General features: G+C 34.4%; 1 protein-coding gene across 1 annotated transcript; it reads left to right on the top strand.

Moving 5' to 3' along the window:
- Window positions 1-2,341: 2,341 nt before the first annotated feature.
- Window positions 2,342-14,460, top strand: GALNT3 (polypeptide N-acetylgalactosaminyltransferase 3). Its single transcript, XM_062578610.1, has 10 exons — window positions 2,342-2,853; window positions 4,993-5,165; window positions 6,391-6,540; window positions 6,816-7,050; window positions 7,733-7,850; window positions 8,227-8,427; window positions 9,516-9,647; window positions 10,586-10,687; window positions 13,667-13,819; window positions 14,338-14,460. Exons 1-10 carry the CDS (start codon window positions 2,342-2,344, stop codon window positions 14,458-14,460), a joined length of 1,899 nt encoding a protein of 632 aa, XP_062434594.1.
- Window positions 14,461-18,674: the final 4,214 nt, after the last annotated feature.

Below are 18,674 nucleotides of genomic sequence, written 5' to 3'. Positions count from 1 at the left end.
AGATTTTTTTCAGGTACTAAAGCAGATAGGAGATAAATAGCCATATCATGTAAATTTTCTGCTGTTTTGGAGCAATATTCTGCAAGCTCACTAAATCAAAAAGAGTCTTAAGTATTTGACTCAAGTGCTGATAAAGTCCTCAAACAGAAGGATAATTTCAGTGTCTAACAGTCAGTGTTAATATCCAGAATTAACTTTAACCTCTCTTTTCATCATGTATCTCTTAACCCTAATGTTTATTAAAACATAACTGTTCTCTTGTTGTGGACAAACATAGCATCCCTTTTCCAAGAGCAAGAGGCCCAGAGGAGGAGGTTGGAGAGAATTGTTGCTTGTTTAGTAACACAAAAGAAATTTGAGGGCAATTATGTTTGGAAACGACCCTGCTGCCCCCCGCTCTTCCCCCGGCCAGATGTTTGTCTGAATGTGGCTCGTGACTGCTTGGTGTGAGAAAGAAATTCCCATATCTGTCGTATAATATTACACCTCTCGAATGTGAAAATGATGTTTCTTTTCATATTTGAGGAAGATATATTCTATATTGCTTATCAGTGCTTTAGAAAACATTCATGGTAAACAGGTTGCAGAGGCTGTAGACAGCTGAGGCTTTGCAGATCTAGCAATGATAGTTTTATAAGTTACAGTCTTCTTGCTGGATGCTGAACTTGTAAATAGTCTTAATGCTTTACATTGTAATAAAGCAAGACAGTTTTTCATCAGGCAGTTTCGTAAGTTAATTACAGTTTTTTCCCCAGGAAAAGAAGTCATTTCTGTTCTCAGTCATGCTGTACAGAGACGTCAATATTGTAGTGCAAAGCCTTCAGCACTGAAGTGTGGAGAAATGTGTGAGGCTGAAGCTGCTTGGGATTTTTTTAATGGGTTTTCTTGGAAATCTTGCAAGCCTTGTGAAGGGTATTTCTGATACCTTTTGTTATCTTATGGCTGTGCCATGATGAATTTAGAAATAGTTCTTCTCCCTTCATACTTACACAAGCAGATCTATGGTAAAACTACTATGATGTTGAATTTTGGATTGTATTAGAAAACTGGCATAAGTTTTAAAATAAAGTATAATATGAACAAGTCCTGATGCTTAGTTCATTTCACAAATTGTCGAAGGAAAGCAAGTGAGTTATTTTTTTCTATAACTTGTATATCTTTCTGAGTATATATTATTCCAATTAACAAATGAGGAGTCTATATCTATTTAAAGGATGAAATAGAAAAGTAGCTTTCTGCAATTCTGTACACTCAGTAGTTAGCAAGTGGGAATTAACTATGGCTTTTACCTGGATGCTGCTCATTTCTTTTCTCAGTTCACATACATTCAATTTATACAAAAATAAATTGCTGCTTTAAATTCAGGCTGGTTGCCATTTTTTCCGTGTCTCATGAACTGCCAGTTTTGCAGTGAGAAGTTAATTCAGGCACTTGGATGCTGGTAGTCCTCAAATGTTTTTCACAGTTCCCTATCTTTCAAAGCCACTGAGTTTTTGCTTGTCTGTGGAAAAATACAGTGCACATTTCCTGAAGAGAACTCTTTGATATGCTCCTCTGGAGGAGTTACAACAGCACGTGCCAGAGAATGTGGCAAATGAATAAAAGTAGGAAATAGCTACTAGTTGCTCAAACTAAATTAACCTGTTTCAGATTACCTGTATGAAGTCTGCATTGAACATGTATCCTAGATCACTAAATGAATCTAAAAATTTCCTATTCAGAAATTTGATTACTTAAGTTCAATCTTGAAATTGAAATATTCTTAAAATTATTGAAAATTTCAAAATTGGTGAAACGAGATTGAGTGGATTGATTTGAGAAGTCTTGCCCTTTACAGTTCACGTTTGATGTGGCTCTTTATACATAGAACCTACCATATTGATCCCATCTGGTTTCTTTCTAGTCCATTGTTGAACGGGAATTCTCTGTGGAAGACCAAAACAAGATTTTTCTCTAATTTTTTAAAAACTTAGCTTTCAAGATTTGGAAGAAAAGTAATAGCTTTGTCTAGAAACTTTTCTTTTTTATTCTTGTTGGTATGATTGCTTTCTGGTTCTTCTATTTGAAGTGTTTAACAAAAAATGAAGGAACATATATCTTGGAGATCAGCTTGACCTAGATTTAAGTAATAAAGATATGATGTTTGACCCTTTTGACTTGTGAATTAATTCCTGGACATTCACTTCTGGTTTTACATTGTTGTATATATTAGATGTCTAAATTAGTATTTCTTTATTTCAATTTGCAGGTGTTAAAACTTCAAGAAATTCTGTGACCTAATCAGTATTAAAGAACATCATTCACAGAAACATTTTTCTTGGGATAAACTTTTAAAACTAGCATGGCTTTGAAAAAAATACTTAAGCTATTCAAGAAATTATTCTTTCACTGGAAACTTTGGAAATTTAGCATTATTGTTCTTGTCTTTCTGGTATTTTTGCTTTTATTACAAAGAGAAGTTGACATTGAGGATTCTAAAGATGAAGCAGGAATCGAGCCAGTTGTGGGAAAGAAAAATCGCGTATTAGATCTCATGTTAAATGCAATGAACAATGGCAAAGGTGCAAAACCAAAAATGCAGATAAAAGCACCGGTTAGGCAAACTAAGGTTCCTGGAGAGAGGCGCTGTTTGCCAGGATACTACACAGCAGTGGAACTAAAACCCTTTCTGGATCGACCCCTTCAGGATCCTAATGCTCCCGGAGCTTCTGGTAAAGCATTTAAAACCATCAATTTAAGTCCAGAAGAGCAGAAAGAAAAAGAGCGTGGAGAAGAAAAACACTGTTTTAATGCATTTGCGAGTGACAGGATTTCTCTACACCGAGATCTTGGACCAGACACTCGACCCCCTGAGTATGTTGAAATCTGTATGTGCTGAGAGTTGAAAAACTTGTCAGAAATGCAAAGACTGTGCGAAGTGATTGGATTCAGCATTAGGTGATAGTCCAGGAAAGGAAATCTCTTAAATGTACATAATGATTGACTGATCCACAGTGCTGAAGCCAAGAACATTTAGAAAGACTCACTTATTTCGTGGTTGTTGAATTCAGCCATATTTAAATAAGATTTTCTGGCTTTGCCTTTAAACTAAATTTTCTCAGTGACTTTCTGAGATCCTGCTAAGTTTTACTTAAAGAAAATGAAAAATGTTTGATATTTTTACATCTTAAATATAATTTTTTCATTTTTTTAGTATTACATAATAAATCAGGAGTTGTAAATTGGGGAGCAAGACAGTGGAACATCTCTGCAACCTTACAGTATGGAGAGATTTTATTAATGAAATCTGTAGGACTCTGGTAGGATTCGTTTTGGTTTTGAGTAATCTCTGTTAGTGTCAGAGTGGTTTTAGCTGTCAGTGTTGGAAGTGACTAACCTTCCTGAACTGCTGCCGATGGTATGAGTAGCATGTTATATATGGTGCAGCTCACGATACCCTTTGGAAGAGAGTAACTGATGAGATTTGGCTTGTATATTTAGTGAGAGCTTTGGCCATGGCTGTGATTTTTGGCTTGAGGAGTGTTCCAGTCTCTAGAGTTGATAGGCAATAACAGTTAGTGTGTAGCTTATGGCATGCAGAAGTGTTGTCTTGTTGATCTAGACTTGGAATTGAGTTTAAAGCTCTGTTTAGAATATGTCGATGTTGAGCTTAAAATCATTGCTTTTAAATGGGATATAATTCCCTAAGCATTATATAGTATTCCTGAAAAATTTTGAAGTGTTGAATGAGAATTATTTTCTTTCCTTTCAAACTCTGCAAAGCACATGATTCTGTAAATGATTTACAGGCTTCACAGACATTTTGGAGAACTAAATAGTTATTTAAAGAAACCTCCAAAATAGTCTTCTATCTAAATTATGTTTGCAGAAGTTATAATAATCAGTGGGGATTTTCTTTCATTTTATGAATTTTAAATCTATGTCCAAGTAATAGTGGATGAGTTCCATCTGATGACCCTCTAATATCCTATACTTAACTGTTTTGAATATTTCACATATAAAATTGTTATGTTTATTGACAAAAATATAATACTGTCTTGTCTCTCAATCCTGAAAAACTTAAATATGAGGAACAGATATTTATCATTTAAAATTTATCTAAAATTTAAGCAAAAGAGTTGCAGATTTTTAGAAACAAATTTGATTTAGGTGTTAAAGGCTGAATGCTTCTCATGTGAGGACCTTTATCTATATTCTTTAGATAGTGGGAGCTGATTAGCATTAATGATCAAATATGCTCAGTGTCATACCAACTGTGAGTAGAAGCCATCTTTCCTGTCCTTGCTTGAAAAGCTTGGAAGAGTCTGGGCAAACAGTCTTCAAGTGACACAAATCTCCAAGTGTGGAATTGTGCTACTGTTCCACATTTTTCTGTTCTAAATACTTAAAGTCTCTGGATAGTAATACATTGATATTATTACCAACATTGGTATTAGACCTCTTGAGAGGGCAGGAATACTGAAGTACAACTTCCTCTGGGGATAACATTTTCATAGTCTCCAGTATGGAAAGTTTGGAAGCTCCTTCACTCCTCAAAATTTATTCTGTATTAGTTCTATAGGTTAGCTACCCATCAAGAATTTTATACACGTATCTTCTGGTAAATATTTGTTGCCTTATTTTATGATTGCACTTTTCAACAATAATAGCATCTTAAATTTGCAGTTCAATGTCTGTTGGTCTCAATAGAAGTCGTGTAGTTTTGTCTGGAGAACACCTGGGTGCTGTATCAAACGTACTTGAATGTTTGTGAGCAGGACTGAGCTAATTGCTCAAGTAGAATTTTTATTTAAGAAGATTTTTGTAGTATTTTTTACAGCTTCTCCAGTTAATTCTGACTTTAGTGCTCTAACGTTTGGCTAGAAATTTTAGGGGCTGAAACCATCTAATCTCTCTTCTTTGAAATTTGCATTAGAAAGAGAAAGGTTTTCTAAGAGACTGAGTCAACACTTTGTGTACATTTTGTAACATCTGACACTTTTTAATCTGTAGATGTATTGAACAAAAGTTTAAGCGTTGCCCACCATTGCCAACTACAAGTATTATAATAGTTTTTCATAATGAAGCATGGTCCACTCTGCTCAGAACTGTTCACAGTGTGATGTATACATCTCCTGCTATACTGCTAAAGGAAATTATTTTGGTGGATGATGCCAGTGTCGATGGTAAGGAAAAATCTTTCTATTTTGCTTTGGAATGTGTTTTTTGATTTAATCCATGTTAAGTTTGTATCCAGAATTGATTAAACAAGGATATCTCTTTGCTACTATTGAGATGTGTAAGTGTTTGAAGTGCTTTTGTTCTTTTTCTGTAAATTAAAAAAAAATAGTCACCCCCTCATCTTGTCTTCAGTGGGGTGGTCAGATGTGAAATTCTTCTCTGCTAACAGCTTTTTAAACGCCATTTCTGCTGATCCCAATGATAACTTAATATTTAAGTTGTCTAATGCTACTTAAACTGCATATCTGGTAGCATGACAAGTAACACTACTATGTGTTTAAAACTAATTACAGTTTATGGAACAAAGTATCCAAGGATAGATCAGTCAAAGCTTATAATAGTTTTCAAAGATTTTATTGTATTGGTTACCTTTATACAAATGAATTCCTTAGTATGAAGGGAAACGTCTTTCCTAGAATGTAAAATTACTTAATATAAAAATACTCTTTGATACTCAGCCTGACTTCCAAAAATACTTGAATGTATACTGAGAGAGATCACAAATGAAAGTTCAGAAAACTTCATGTGCTTAATTTTAGATGAGCATATCTGTGCATGCATGCTTATTACTGTACTTACACTTATTTTTGAATCTGTTTTTAGTGTATTGACACACAGATGTGATGTGTGATCTGTACAAGAAACTGTTCAGTAATACAGTTAAAAACTAAGGGGCAGGAGGATGTAAGATGTTTGAAGTGGAATGTGGGATTGTTTTTCAAATTTTGCATGTCTAAAAAATTTTTGTGTAGTTTCTCTCACAAGTGAATATTACAGTCTTTGAAAACTGTGTTTAAAATATGTTGTTGTTAAGGAAAAATAGTTGCAGGTTCTGTAGATAATTTGAGTAAGTAGGTACATGATCTATTTGCCCTGAAAATGGATTTTGAGTATTTTAGTATTGATACTGCAGAACAGATGTACTAGAAAATATCCTATTAGAGAATATTCTAGCACTCTTCCCTGCCTGCTGTTCCCCAAACAAACAAAAATCAGCCCCTAAAAATAACATCCAAATGTCAGAAATTGTTTACTGCTTTCATGTAGAGGTCATTCCTCTCATTCATCAGTGAACTCCTTTTTTACCCTGTTAGTTTAGTAAAGTGAAAGCGTAAGTTTAGGCAGTGGCATGTATTTGCTGAATGTCCTAAAATTGCTTTCTCTTTTTAGAATACTTGCATGATAAACTAGATGAATACGTGAAGCAATTTCAAATAGTTAAAGTAGTCCGGCAAAAGGAAAGAAAAGGTCTAATCACTGCACGGTTATTGGGAGCTTCAGTAGCAACAGGAGAGACCCTTACCTTTCTGGATGCTCACTGTAAGTGAAACTACACCAGGTCTGGTTTATAACATTGTTTGCTTTCATTTAATATTGCAAATATTTATGAACATTAACATTGCATAATCTCTCTGACCGCTATTTTATATTATTTAAAGTATGTTGGCATTGCTATTTAAAGACATTGCATAATTACTTCCTGTGGACATGTTAAAGTAGTCCATGTGCTACTCTATAGTGAAGTCAAAATTTGATGCTTGTTCTTTTTTTTTTTTTTTTTTTCTTTTTTTTTTTCTTTCTTTCTTTCTCTGCAGGTGAATGCTTTTATGGATGGTTAGAGCCATTATTGGCAAGAATAGCTGAGAATTCTGTTGCTGTTGTAAGCCCTGATATTGCTTCTATAGATCTCAATACTTTTGAATTCAGTAAACCATCTCCTTATGGGCATAACCATAACAGAGGAAATTTTGATTGGAGTTTGTCATTTGGATGGGAATCTCTTCCTAAACATGAAAATAAAAGAAGAAAAGATGAAACTTATCCAATTAGGTAAACAGAATTTAAAGACTATTTTAAATGCTTTATTTTTCATGCCTTTTGTTATAAACAGCAGTTTAAAAATGTACTAGTTCTTTAGATGAGTATGATCAGAAGTCTTAATGTCTGAGGTATTTTTATAATACTTTCCTTAAATAGCAAATAGTGAAAAAGCTCATTAACAATTCCTTTTTTTTTTCTTGATGAAGAGAGGATTATAAGTTGCTCTTTTCAGAGACGGTACAACAAATTCTAGATCCCTTTTCATCATACCTAAAATGATGACAATAAAGGTTAAGCACCCTGAAATACTAGACAGTTATGGTGATGCATTCAGTGATTTTTGTGTTTTTGTGTCAGACTAGTTACTGGTCTAGAATAATAATAACTGTGCTCCATATCTCTGTACAAGGAAAAGATGCTGTTTCTCCTGATGCAGTCTATTATTCCAGCAATCATTTGTCTAAATCCATTTTTAATAAATGATGACGATACTGGCAAATGAGACTTGATACAGGCAAATTTAATTGCTTGAGATATTAGCTGTGCTAAGAAAATGTATTAATGCAATAAAACACTAGCAAGTTCACTGAAACTTTCTTAGAATAGTTATGCAGAGATTTTAAACCTGTAGTTTACATACCTTAAGCGCAGTTTGAATTCTGATTTCCTCAGTAAATTTCTTCTTTTGCAGAACACCTACTTTTGCTGGAGGTCTCTTTTCAATATCAAAAGACTATTTTGAACAGATTGGAAGCTACGATGAAGAAATGGAAATATGGGGAGGTGAAAATATAGAAATGTCATTCAGAGTAAGTTTAGCTACTTAATTCTTGGCTTGAGGTCCCTATGTTCACACTATATAGGATGTTTGAGGGCAGATTATTAGATCTTGACTTCTGTGCTGAATCAGTCAGCTAGGACATAGAAAATTTGAAACAAATCACTAATGATCTGTGAAATAAACTAAAAACTTGCACAGTGAAATGATTTTTCTAAGAAATGTATCTTTCCAGGGTATACCTGAGTAGGAAATTCACGTATGGTGTTCCTAATATATGCACTCTTGCTAGGTTTTGGGGTTTTTGTTTGTTTGTTTGTTTTAGGTAAACAGTAACATTGCTGATTTTTTTTTCCACTCCTTTAATTCTAACTGCAGCACACTTACCCAAAAAATGTTGTTATTAGGTATGGCAATGTGGTGGAGAGCTGGAGATCATGCCTTGCTCTGTTGTTGGCCATGTCTTTCGCAGCAAGAGTCCCCATACTTTCCCCAAAGGTACTCAAGTGATTACACGTAATCAAGTCCGCCTTGCAGAAGTCTGGATGGATGAATATAAAGAAATATTTTACCGAAGAAATACAGAGGCAGCAAAAATTGTGAAACAAGTAGGTGGTGGTGGTGGTATTAGAAATCACGTTTGCTGCGTTGAAAGTTTTGGTGAGCAAAAGTTATTTATTGACAAAGTATGTAAGAATTCTAGCTACTTTAATGAAAAGGAAGGCAGAGTTCATTTCACTTAATGCTGTAGCCCCAAAACCTTTAGGTATTTGAGTGATGCTTATGCTGGGGATTTTTTGGATTTGTAGAGTTTTTCATATGTTCTCTATAACTCTGGATTGTTTTCATTGAACAGCTATTGGAACTATTAGAAGAATACTGAACATAAAAAACAAATTTCCTTTTTTTTTGAGTGAGAAAATGTACTGTCTCAGTTTCCTCAGATTGCTTAGTATTTTTTCTTTTTGAATAAAAAAAAGCTTTTGTTGTTCTTTAACTGCGAAAGAAAGCTTACTCAGCGATATCAATGCTACTTGTATTTGAGGAAAACCTTAGGCTAAATTCAGATTTGTGGGTAGGGATTGGTTTGCTTATTTATTTTCGTGTGTGTTCTGGAACTTAGGTATTCTGCCAGCTGGAACCTATACTTCACTTTTTGAAAAGCAAATTTTTCTCTCTTCGTGTGATGAAGTTTTGAGAAAAAGAATTTCACTAACAGAATTAGTTTTTTAAGTATGCTTAAAAGATAACTGCATTTTGTCTGGGAGATTCTGCATTTCACTATTATGCTGATTATTGGATTAGTCCAATTCATTATTTCAGCACATTATTTTTAGTGAGATGAGATGTATTAAGATAGCTTTATAGCTGTGGTCAGTATGATCTTCACTTGTATGTAGTTTCCCATCTTCTGGTGCTGTGTTAAATTCATCTTGGGACTAAGGAAGCTTGTATTGCTTCACCTGGCAAAGTACATTTCCTGCATATGCAAATGATGCTTGCAGGAGGTCAGTGGTGTTATGTTACTGGAAAAAAAGCAGTATGTGGTAGTTTAGTATATTTTTAAAAAATCTAAAAATGAAGCTTAAAATCTATTTAATAATACTATACAGGATGTCATAGATTTATATGTACAACATTGGTATTAGTAACCTGAACATAGTCCTTTTCCATCTATCTTTCCTTCCTTCATCAGAAAACATTTGGAGACATCTCAAAAAGACTTGATTTAAGGCAACGTCTGCAATGTAAAAATTTTACGTGGTATCTAAATAATGTTTATCCAGAAGCATACGTGCCAGACCTGAATCCTTTGTTTTTTGGATTTGTAAGTTTATTTCGGATTTTACTTACTTTCTATAGCATTTCAGAATTCAGAAAGTTTGCTAATCTTTTTTCCTACTTTAGCTGTCATTGTCATTGCTCTAGTGTTTGCTTTCACTCTGGACAAAGAACCTCTTCTGCATACCTTGTTGTTTAAATATTTTGACACTCTGTTAATGCTGATATGAAACTTTAGCAAACCCTTGTCCTACCTAACAGTACCAACTTGGCCTGCTAAGATGAGCAGTGGTCTGCCCATCACTGACAATGAAATGACTAAGCCAGAGGTGAGAGAATTTCTGAATTGTCAGAGTAAATTTAGCTTTAAATAGTAAGAAGTTAGAGGGAAGTTTTGTTCATGTTAATGAGGAAACCTGTGCTTTGACAGCTGTTTGCTTCTTAGAATTAGATTTATGGTGAAAAAAACATGTGTTTAAAAAAATAAACTATGTGCAGCTGTACACACCAGTGTATTTTCTCTACCAAATAACTTCTTAGGTGTTGCAGTCCTAAAAATAACAAAATATTAAACAACTATTCCTTAAGTTCAGGTAAATGTGAGTATTTAGTATATATTTGCAAATTAAACTTTCCCATCCTCCAGTTTTGAATATTTTACGTTTATTTTGTCAAATTGTAATCCAAATAATATTGTGACCATGCTCGAGTAACCTGATAATTCACAGTGCATGGCTGGAGGTAACCATAACACAGTTACTAGGCTTTGGCTAGAAAAGATTAACTGAGAGACTTAAAAATTACAAGTCTGAGCATAACTAAATAAAAATGACTTAACAACTGTAATTGTTGTCGAGCCCAAGGACATGCAAGCAAGGACATACAACAAAGGGCATACATGCTTACATATAAGCAAGGCAATTTAATTCTCTTCATCTCCACTGAGTTTTTATTTCATTTTTGCTGATAATGCGTTTTCTTTAGTTAAAAAATATAGGTAGCCATACCTGTCTGGATGTTGGTGAAAACAACCATGGTGGCAAACCCCTGATTATGTATTCTTGCCACGGGCTTGGAGGCAATCAGGTAAAAATATTTGATACCTCATTTTTATGATCTGTTCAGCTATGACTTTACCATGTTAAAGCTTTACAATTATTTTAGAGCAACTGACTCATTTTTACTATCATTTTTCTAGTGTATTTCACTCTTCATCTTTTTATGAAGAGTTAATTCCTATATGTATTTATTCAAGGAATCTTCTAACATTATATGTTTAGCATGGAAATTCACACTTTATACTTCCTGTGGTGATACATTAGAAACACAGTAAGATAGCTGTATGCTTAGAGTATGTGTTTGTATGTGTTTCCTAGAGGTTTTTAAAATTATTCTAAGTATTTTATTTTAAGTGTATTTACATTCTTTGAAAAGTATGCTATAGACACCTTTCATATCTCCACCTACAGTATGTTACATTGCAGTCATTATGCCAGGAAACAACTAGTAATATTTAAGCCATGGAATTGCCAACACAGACTTTGGAAGAACATAGTTTTATAGTTAAGCCTCAGTTTTGGACTTGAATCAACAGAATACGATTATTCTGAGAGCAGCTTACAGAACCAGTTGGACAAAAACGCTGCATGACAAAATATGCAAATTCCTCTCTGTTGCAATTGCACTTCTTCACTTGATCTCTCTTTTCTGTTATGCACAACGCTTTTACCCTACCCTTACTACTTTCTTGTATGTGTTGTCTTCTTGATTCTTCCTTTCCTCATACTTCCTCCTATTGCTTCTTTCTCTGCCACCAGGACGCGCACTGTCAAGGAAGATGTTGATGAGAATCCTGTCAATGGGAGACCAAGTGGCCAGGCCTGAGCCACCTTCCCTATCACGATTGCAGCTTTGTAGTGTGAGGTCAAAATGGTCTGCCCTATACTGGCTAATGCAAATGAGTAATATGACTGAATTTGTCCAAGAGCTCCTCTCTGGTACATAGCTCTTGAAGGCAGCAATGATCTATCTTCTGTTTGTTCTACAGTGTGACTTGCAATAGATGCCAGAAAGTGAATCCTTCAGGTGCTACTGTAATACTAATAAAGTAGCATCTCCCTCCCTGCCAAGAAACACATAACTCTCTAAAGAATAGAGAAGTATCTGGGGAATACATTTTACTAACTGGAGGTCCTTAATAATTAAAGCTCAATAAAGGTTTAAACATTTTAGTTAGAAAATGGTTGTAGCAGTTACCGCTTTGTATAAAAACTTTGCTCCTGAAAGCCATCCAGTTAATGGTATTACGAAGAGTCAGATACCTTATCCTGATGTCAGTTGATGCTTTCCTAATTAATTTCTGGGGGAACAGGAAAACTCTGTGATTTAAGAACAGCTACCCTGTTATGTTGCTATTTCTAACAGTTTTGCATCTTCAGATTCTGTTTGTGGATTAGAATTATGTAAGCCTTTTCAGATTGTCACAGTCCCTGATGCAGGAACGCTGTACTGAGATATTATATTGAGGCATCTGTTTTATGCTTCTGGTGTTGTCTATTTCTAAGTTATCTTAGGGTGTACTAAAACTCTGTTTTTAAGTTTTGTGTTTTTTACTTCTGCTATACAATAACAGTCTGAATCCCTTTAAAGGCTAGACTTCAGAGAATTTTAATACAGATTGTGCTGGTGATGCACAAGAGTTGTACGTATTTGATTACCTAACCCTTTTTATAATAATATCCTGTTTTCAGATGATTTATGTTCTTTGCCTACTTTAGCAATGTAGGCTGAAATTTCCTATGCTACTTGTCTTCTCAGTCCATATGTTTGAGATGGGAACATAGTTTTCAGTCTTGTACAGCAATTGTTTATCATTCTTCCCTTTTAGCATAGTGAATGATATTCTAGAGGTGGGATCATATCCATCTCAGTGGCATCTCAGTATCCAAATTAAGGTTCATTAAGCTAGATTTCAACTCTTGCTTCCAGGGCAAATAGATATTTGGGGGTTCAAAAGATAAATAAGAGCAAATTAAGTCTTTAGAGTAAATTATTATGGCTAAGAGCTAAGGGACAAAGCAGGTCACTCCTTTCAGTACCTGATTCAGATAATGATGCTGGGCACAGGAACTAAAAGTAAGATACTTGTTCTTCAATGCTACTTGCATTCATGTCAAGGCAGTGAGGAGAGAGGAGCTGACCCATTGGAAAGATAGATGAAAGCCACTGGGAGCTAACTGAACCTGGACTTAGTAGTCAAAGGAAGGTGAAGAAGGCTGATGTGTGGAGCCAAGCACATATAATGATGGGAATCCTGCTGTTTGAAGAAGGAGAAAAGGAAGAGACTAGGCTAGAGAAGGGTAGGACAGGAGGTATAGAAGGACACCTGTGTCTGTAGCTACTAGATTCCCTTTTTAAACCTGAACTGCAGCCTGGGATCCCTGAGTCTTAAGAATACTCTGCTGTTAGGAAATAACAGTAGAACTCACTGGCAAAGTATGTGCTTACATTATACTTTTCTAATGCCTAGCTCCCACAGGGCATGGCAGCAGCATCTAATTGTTATAATTTATTGTTTAATTCAAGCAGAAAAAGTTGGCAAATGGGAATCAGTTCTGTTCCATGTGATATTTTTTTCAGTTGCTCTAAGAAAAATCAAAATTCTGCATCAAAATTTGAATAAGATCTCTGAAGTTAACAAATAACAAATTTAAAATTATCCATGAAACCACTTCCACTTTTCCTTTTGTCTCTTTGTATTAGTTATGATTCCTGTGGAAGCAAGCAATGAGCTCTTGCTTTATAATGCCTTTGCACCAAGTGTTTTTACAAGTTTCTTTAAAGTACTACTGACTATATTCAGTCATATGAACATTCAAAAATGTTTTTATTTTTGTACTTTTCTTTATAGCGTGTATGCTAAATATTAGAGAAGTGATTCCTTAGTTTCAAATTCAATTGAATAACAAAAATCTATTTCTCTGTGTATTGGAATTTCAAGGGATTAATTTAGTTTGATATTCTTGTTTGTATTTATTTACTAATCTTTTAAAATTATTTAAATAGTATTTTGAATATTCTGCACGTCATGAAATTCGACATAACATTCAGAAGGAGCTTTGTCTGCATGCTTCAAAAGGACCAGTGCAGCTTCGTGAATGTAACTACAAAAGCCGGAAAACCTTTGCTCTCAGAGAAGAGCAGTGGGAGCATCGAAAGGTATTTAGACTGTGTAGTCTTTGTTGGCGATCTTTTATATCAGTTAATTTGATTTCCAGAAAGAGAGAAAACCTCAAGAAAACAAAGCTCTCAAGCCAAAAAAGGGAAGTTCAGTTCTGGGAGAAGATGTGGATAATTTCAGCTTTTAGGTTACCAGGTTAAAACCTCATGATTTCACTATTGTAATTCTAACTGGACTGATGACCTTATTTTACTAAAGCAGACACTTACAAAAACGATTGATATCCTGCAGTGTGTGTGTGTGTGTCTGGCAGCATGTGTCTGGAAGTCAGTCCGGATTTTTTTGTATCCTTTAAAACATTTAATGTTTTTTTCTTCTTTTCAACCCATGTGTGAACTTTTGCACTACTAGAATTCTTTTGCTAGCCCTCTTCTGCTCTAGCTATATGGCCCAACTTGTTTTAATGATGGTAAACTTGGGTTGGGGGGGAAAGAGGGTAAATAGTATGCTCATTGGATGCTTTTTTTTTTTTTCCTTCCTTTTTCACTCACTTTAGGATCAAACACTGTACAGTGCAGCACTACAGATGTGCCTTACAGGAAATGGAGAGCATCCAAGTTTGGCATCATGTAACCCATCAGACCCCTTCCAGAAGTGGATCTTTGGCCGAAACAATTAAGATTTGCTATTTATAGACTAGGAGGCTTTTATTAAAATAACAGATATGTTCTAAACTGTGACTGTATATGTATACTACATTTTTTAAATGATGCAAAGTTTAAATGTAAAGTGTTTAAACAGTTTCCCCCCCCCTTATTTGAAGTTGGATATAAAATGTGTCATCAGAGATCCCTTAGGAGACTTATACCAAAGAATGTTTCAGTGTCTCACAATTAAGAATATTGTTTACAGCCTTTCCATGATCTATGTTAACCACTGATTTATGGATGTTATAGTCCTCTGTTGTCTGGGGGACTAAATATATGTAGTTTTTCCACATATTGTAAGGGCTTCTGAGGAAGGGTAGGTTTTTTTCTGTAGAGTTAGGAGAAATTCTTGTATACTGTCTGAAAACTAAGATTATATATATATGTTATTTATATATATACACAACACATACACACACACACACACACACACACACACACACACACACATATAGAAAATGCTGAATTACCTGACTTTGATTTTTTTTCATCATTTATTTTCCTCAGTGAACCTTTCCCAATATTTTTTAACTTCTCTCACTTCAAAAAAAAAAATGTTTGACCTTCATACTAAAACCAAATGGATCACATTGTGCTCAGCTTCTGTCAGGTCAATCCTCTTGTTGTGGAAGAGTTTCTGCTTCTTGAAATATATTATTTATATATAATTCATTTAATGGAAAATCTGCTCATCCTGATCCTAATCTCCTTTTATTCAACTAAAACTTCTTGTATAGCTTTTCTTATAATTTCATGAACTTTTAATTTTTGGACAAAATTATATTTTAACAGATTTCCTGAGCTGCTTAACATTAACACATTTTTCAAGTTTTTTTTTTTTTTTTTCTGTTTGTTTTTTTAATTTGCACATATCTGCTAACACCACTTTTCTTTCTGTGGTCTGTAGTGATTTGTGCAGTGTTTACCTGACAGGTTTCTAGCTTCATCTGTACGTAATTTCTTGTGAGAACATTCATGTTTTAACTTTTTATTGTTGTTTTCTCTTTTCCAAAGGACAGCTTATCAGTCAAAGTGAAAGTTTTGCCCTCCTAACTGTTTTGCTGACTTTTTTAATTAATTATTTTATTCTTGTAGGTATCAGAAGTATACTTTAATAGAGCAAGTAGAGCTGTGGCTCCCTTCCTTAAAGCCTTCCTTGGATTAGGAACTTGAAATACCTGAAGACATATATATTTTTAACTATATACGCAGTTGTCAAACATCCTTCACTTGTTCTTTTATTGCAATTGTGCCCATTTCCTGACCTTCTTTAATGAAGGTATCTCTTCAGCCCAACAAATATCCTCCTAAGAAACAGAAATGTAGTGTTATTTAGAAATATCTACTTCAGGGTATGTATGTGCAGGTAAACTCCATTTTATAATAAAATTCTGTAGTTTGATTGGAGAAGACTTAACTGGGTGATGTGAATTGTAGAGATTTAAATAAACTTCAAAATTGTGTATTTTGTGATATGTGGGGAACATGACTATGAAATAAGAATCACACTTCCACAAAGGGAAGGAAGCAGCAAAATAAAGAAAATGAGAAGATTTAGTGTAATCTATGCCATTGCTATGGGAAATGTCGAAGGTAAAAAGGCATTTCAATTTGGCAGCCTGTCAAAGGAATTGCATTGAACATCTGTAGTATCTATTTAGATAGGAGGGAAAAAAGTGTAAGAGCAGCCAGCATTGCTTAATAACAAATGCTTTAACGATCTAAACCTTAAGGAAAGATGCACGTAAGAGTGGAAAAATGGAGTAAGATGAAGCCTAGTTAGATGCAGCTAGTAAGGAAAACAGTATTTTCTTTAAGTACTATCCTGTAAGAAGAGGTAGAGACAGGAAGAGGTCTCACTTTTTTAAAGAGGAATACAAAAATTGCTGCATGATCAAATAAAAAGTTAAGAATAAAATGAAGGGTTGGGGACTAATTTCAAATTTGATTTGTCTTGATGAACTGTAGTCTATGCTCTATAGTAAATATCTCATTAAAGATCAATGGTAATTTACCTTTAGGATTTAGTTAATGAATGGATGGTAATTTAAAAACAAAATGTGGGCAAGAGCCTGTCTTTGGTTAATTTCACAATATCTGATTAATGAGAAGTTCAGCTTCTGAAGAAAGGCAAGAACAAATCCTTTCAGTAAGTGTAAGATAACAAGAGCATTAATTAAAGACTAACAAAAATTTGTCAGGATTATTAATTTAAGCTAACTTCTTTTTCTGGCTTTTTATAATCATGGTTTTTTATTAGAAAAAGTTAAGTTTTCTTTTGGCATCTGCTAAGGCTTTTGGTGATACTATGAATATCCGAAGAAGTGAGTAAAAGCAGCGTGGCTTAAAGTAGGCTGCTACAAGATGGACACAAGTTACTAAAAAGCAGTACTGGGAAAGGTTATTAATGATGCTTTTAAAACTCAAATTCTTTATCGTGCGGGTTTCCACTAAGATCAATTATATGCCTAAGATCTTTCAGTGAATAGATTCAATACGGAATGCGAAGTATTTTTATTACTTTTGCAGATCAAACCAATATGAGAAGGGCAGCAAATGCTCTTGACAAACTGGAGAAGCATTTGAGGAAAAATAGGATGCATGTCAATGAGAAAATTGTTCAACAAGCACGAATAGAGGATGAGTACATAGATAGCAGCTATGCAGTGTTGGTCCTCAGTTACGAGAGGAAAACCAAGAGTGTTCAAGGAAACAGTTCTAGAAGACAAGGTATTTTGAATAAATGACAGTTTAAAAAATACTTCAGTGAACATAGGTCATGTTATACAGCAAATGCATTACGTTATTTTTAATAATGCTAAAGTGTAATTTTTTCATATAATACGTTTTTCTTACAAATTTGCCAGACTAGAATTTACATATCTGAACTATATTTTTACTTCTCATTAGTCTTTCCTCTTTTTAGCGATAGATAACATTCATAACTTGGGTAGAATTCAAATTGCAAGGGAACAAGTATCCTGTTGCACTTGAAGATAGGAATTGCTCCATGAACAGGAGTTCAGTGTTGTGGAGCACCACTTTTTATTCATCTAAGCGTTAATCTAAGACAATATTATCACAGATACAGCAAGTATATGTACTTGTTTTCTTGTTTTCTAGGAAGATCGGGTAGAGCAGTTAGCCTACTTTTAATATTGTGTGGTAAATTCTAGCTGTGGGAGGGGAAAGTTTATTCTGTGTCTCTAAATGCCTTTAAGATTTTCCTTTTTTTTCTTTTCTAGCATAACACAGGTCAGTAGTCCAAAACCTATGAAACACTTCACATAACATTTTTTAAACTACTCTGAAACTCTTTAATATTTTTTCTGTTTCCTATTCTTTAAGTTATGAGCAGACACTTTAGTCTGCATTTTTGCAGCTTTTGCTACAACAGCAGTTAGGTCTGTCACTTGGACTCCTATGACCTGACAGAGTTTTACAGCCAAAAAGAGCTGGGGATTATTGTGCAGCTGAAAAATATGAACAATGCCATGCTCTCGAGCAAAATAAGAGGGAAGCAGATGTATAAGCAGTGAAAAATAATAAGTAACTTTCTCAAATGAAGTTTGGTGCCTATTTTGGGTATCACTTCAAAATATATATATTTGTGTGTGTGTGTGTGTGTGTGTGTGTATGTATGTGTGTATATATATATATAGAGAGAGAGAGAGGACAATTTTAGATGAGTAAGACGAGAGCAGTAAGTATGATAGGAGGTTTAGAAGAGATGAACTATAAGGAAGAGCTGAAAATATTTCTCCTTTAGGCTTCTCTTTATTAAACAACATAAATCCTAATTTTTGTGACCAGTAGTGGCAGAGAGAAAGGGAACAGTGTTCTATATCTATAGTTAGACTTAAGCTTTTCTTGCTACAGTTCACAAAAGTAACTTTTGAATGCTCAGGATACTTAAAGATAGGAAGAGATGTCTAAAAGGATGTGGACTTTTCTACTGGAGACTTAGAAAAGTTTATCCAAGGATATGTGATCCTTTGACAAAATACTCCAAAAGCACAGGAGAGATTTGCAGTCACTAACAGCTAAAACTTCTTATGATTTTTTTCTGAAAATGTGACAGTAAAGCAGCAGCAAGAAGAATTGCAAGAGAGTCGAATATTAGTGATTGTGAATCCTTTCCATGCTTTTTTAGCATTACTGTTCAATCTTTCTGAAGAGTAAAATT

The sequence above is a fragment of the Rhea pennata genome, chromosome 6 (assembly GCF_028389875.1).
Source record: "Rhea pennata isolate bPtePen1 chromosome 6, bPtePen1.pri, whole genome shotgun sequence".
In the NCBI taxonomy this organism is placed as follows: Eukaryota; Metazoa; Chordata; class Aves; order Rheiformes; family Rheidae; genus Rhea; species Rhea pennata.
Note: the sequence above shows the minus strand (reverse complement) of the source record. Positions and strands in the feature narration are given on the sequence as shown.